This window comes from Myotis davidii, unplaced genomic scaffold (assembly GCF_000327345.1).
Source record: "Myotis davidii unplaced genomic scaffold, ASM32734v1 scaffold72, whole genome shotgun sequence".
Classification (NCBI taxonomy): domain Eukaryota; kingdom Metazoa; phylum Chordata; class Mammalia; order Chiroptera; family Vespertilionidae; genus Myotis; species Myotis davidii.
In genome coordinates, this window is record NW_006284618.1 from 1,827,680 (window position 1) to 1,830,390 (window position 2,711).

The following is a 2,711-nucleotide window of genomic DNA, read 5'->3' on the forward strand; positions in this document are numbered from 1 at the left end:
CACAAGGCGGTCAGCGGGCACGTGGGCTCCCAGGGATGCTGGAAAACCTGGTGGGCGTGCTAACAAGACTCGGTTCTGTCAGGCGAGGTCCGTATGCGGCAGCACCACACTGGGTGAGGGAGAGAGGAGCCAGCACCACGTGTCCCAGGTCGGGGTCGGGGTTCAGAGAAGCAGGTCTGGAGAGACCCCCTCCAACAGGGACATGGGATGTGCTGAGAGGGCAGAGGGCAGAGGCACAGAGGGCCCCTCCCTGCCGGCATCATGGGCTTTGGCACATGGCTTTGGGGCACCAGCACTGGGCGCTGCTGTTTCTCTGCTGCCCCCTGGTGTGCACCGAGAGAAAGGCAGCAGCCACGCCTGGGGATCCTGGTGTCAAACCCATGTCCCTCATCTTCTGTAACTGGAAGGATGACCAGAGGCCTTGCTCCGTCTTCTGACAGATGACCCTGTGCTTCTTCTGTGCCTTTAACGGCGTCTCTATGGCCTGGCAGCCAGGCCGGTCCTGTCCCCTCCAGGCTCCAACTCAGGACACAGTAGGGCAGTGATGGCGAACCTATGACACGCGTGTCAAAGGTGACACGCCAACTCATTGTTTTGGTTGATTTTTCTTTGTTAAATGGCATTTAAATATATAAAATAAATATCAGAAATATAAATCTTTGTTTTACTATGGTTGCAAATATCAAAAAATTTCTATATGTGACACGGCACCAGAGTTAAGTTAGGGTTTTTCAAAATGCTGACACGCCGAGCTCAAAAGGTTCGCCATCACTGCAGTAGGGCCTGGCTATAAGGAGACCACAGAGCCCCGGGCAGCTCCAGGCCCACCTGCCGGCCTGAGAAGGAAGGCCTCTTCACACACAGCCAGGAAGCTGGTCCCAGACCCAGATTCTGTCCCTCACCCCGTCTTGGCGGCCACAAGACCTTTCCCCGCTCCTGGGGTTCAGACATGCATCTCACTGCCCCCCACCCCCCCGCCATCCTGTCTCTAGGCCAGTCCTCAGCCCACCTTCCTTAGGCCACTGCTGAGTCCCAGCACTGGTGCCTCCCCTCCCCTCAGGCTCCCTGACCCCCAAGTGAGCAGCTCACTTGTGTTCCTCTGACCCCATGTGTTACATCCATGGTGCCTCCAACTCTAAACATGATCTCGCTGAGGCCAAACCCTCAGTGCCCTCTCTCCCTCCCTCCCTCCCTCCCTCTCCCCCTTCCTCCCTCTCTGTCCTCCTTCCCTTCTTTCTCCCTCACCCGCCCCCAGGGGTTTGCACTTGTGAGTTGAGTAAATGAACCAGAGACCTACAGACCAACCAGTCCTTGCCCTTAGAAGGTCACCCCAGTTCAGCAAGCGTCAGTGGGTGCCCCGAGTTCACGGGAGCTGGGCATGTGGTCCCGGGGAGACACAGACAGGAGTCTTGCTCCCCCGGGGGCTCCAGGCATCCGGCGCTGTGATCTCGGGACCACAGAGCTCACAGCGGCTCAGGAGGTGCTGAAGCGAGGCCTGAGCAGGGCCGGGCGGTGTCTGTCGGGCACCTGGGTGGCACAGGCTGAAGGAGGGACACCGGGGAGTCCCAGGGACACCCCGTGAGGGAGATGACCACAGGCCTGCCCTGCTGGAGTGACAAGGTTCCAGGCGTGGCCTCACGGGCTCTGTGTTGTCACAGCTGCTCACCAAAGACGCGAAGCAGAGGCTGGGCTGTCAGGAGGAGGGGGCCGCGGAGGTCAAGAGGCACCCCTTCTTCAGGAACATGAACTTCAAGCGCTTGGAAGCCGGGATGTTGGACCCGCCCTTCATTCCAGATGTGAGTAGCTCCTCCAGCCCAGACTGAGCCTGTGCCCTGTTCCCAGCCTGGCACTCACCGAATGTCGGTTCCGGACCTCGATCCCGGGGCCGAGGAGACCCGTGGGCAGGCGGCGGCCTCTGCCCTCCGGTGACAGACATGTCACCCGGGCTGGGGGCCCTGCATCCATCCTGGAGTCACCTCCTCCATGAAGTCCTCGTCCTCAGACCTACAGGCCCCAGAGCCCCAGGAAGGCTCAGTCCCAGCTTTGAGTTCCTGGAGGGGAAGGCCTGCCTGCGTCGTCTCTGTGGGCCTCAGCAGAGAGCAGCCCAGTGCGTGGCTGGGGGGAGTGAGATAAAGATATTACCGCCAGATGATGATATCACGCGCGCTTACAGCCCAGGCGCAGGCGCTCCCATAGCCCGGCCTGCAGGTGGGAGACAGGCCCGTGGGACGTGGGACTTTTCCAAATTCCTAAGCACCAGCGCTGGGACCCAGAAGGCCCGTCTGGCTGCAGAGCCTGGTGCCGAGCCCTTTGGTGCCCCGTAATGTGAGAGGGGGTTGGGGAGGCCCCCTGGGAGGTGTCCGTGGCTGCGTGTTCCTCGGGCCTGGGAACCAGCATTCGCTCTCTATGGCGGGGCCCAGTGTCCCAAACAGAAAGGACTTTGGAAACTTTCCCCGTCCCAGCCCTGGGCCTCTGGGGAACAAAGACTGTGTGACGGAGGAGTGGGCTCCGGGGTGGGGTGACCGGCACGTGCGAGGCCTGAGGGCAGCAGGGCCCTGGACGCTCCGAGCTCCCGTTCCCCGGCCGGGATCCCGTTGGCAGATCCGAGAGAGGGCAGCCCAGGTTCCCGGGTGGGGGTGGGGGGCTCAGGCAGACGCCCCCTGTTTCCCTCATCAAAGCCCCAAGGCTGGCTGGGGACGGTGGCTCCTGGG

At 61.5% G+C, this 2,711-nt stretch overlaps 1 protein-coding gene across 1 annotated transcript in view; it reads left to right on the top strand.

Annotated features, from left to right (window-relative positions):
- The window catches only part of LOC102758601 (G protein-coupled receptor kinase 5), a 104,113-nt gene extending 101,617 nt beyond the window's left edge, over window positions 1-2,496 (top strand). The window contains exon 13 of the mRNA XM_015572476.1: window positions 1,659-2,496. Coding sequence (XP_015427962.1) covers window positions 1,659-1,823 — 165 coding nt within the window. The 3' untranslated portion in view covers window positions 1,824-2,496. The remainder of the gene's footprint in view (window positions 1-1,658) is intronic.
- The last annotated feature ends 215 nt before the right edge of the window (window positions 2,497-2,711 follow it).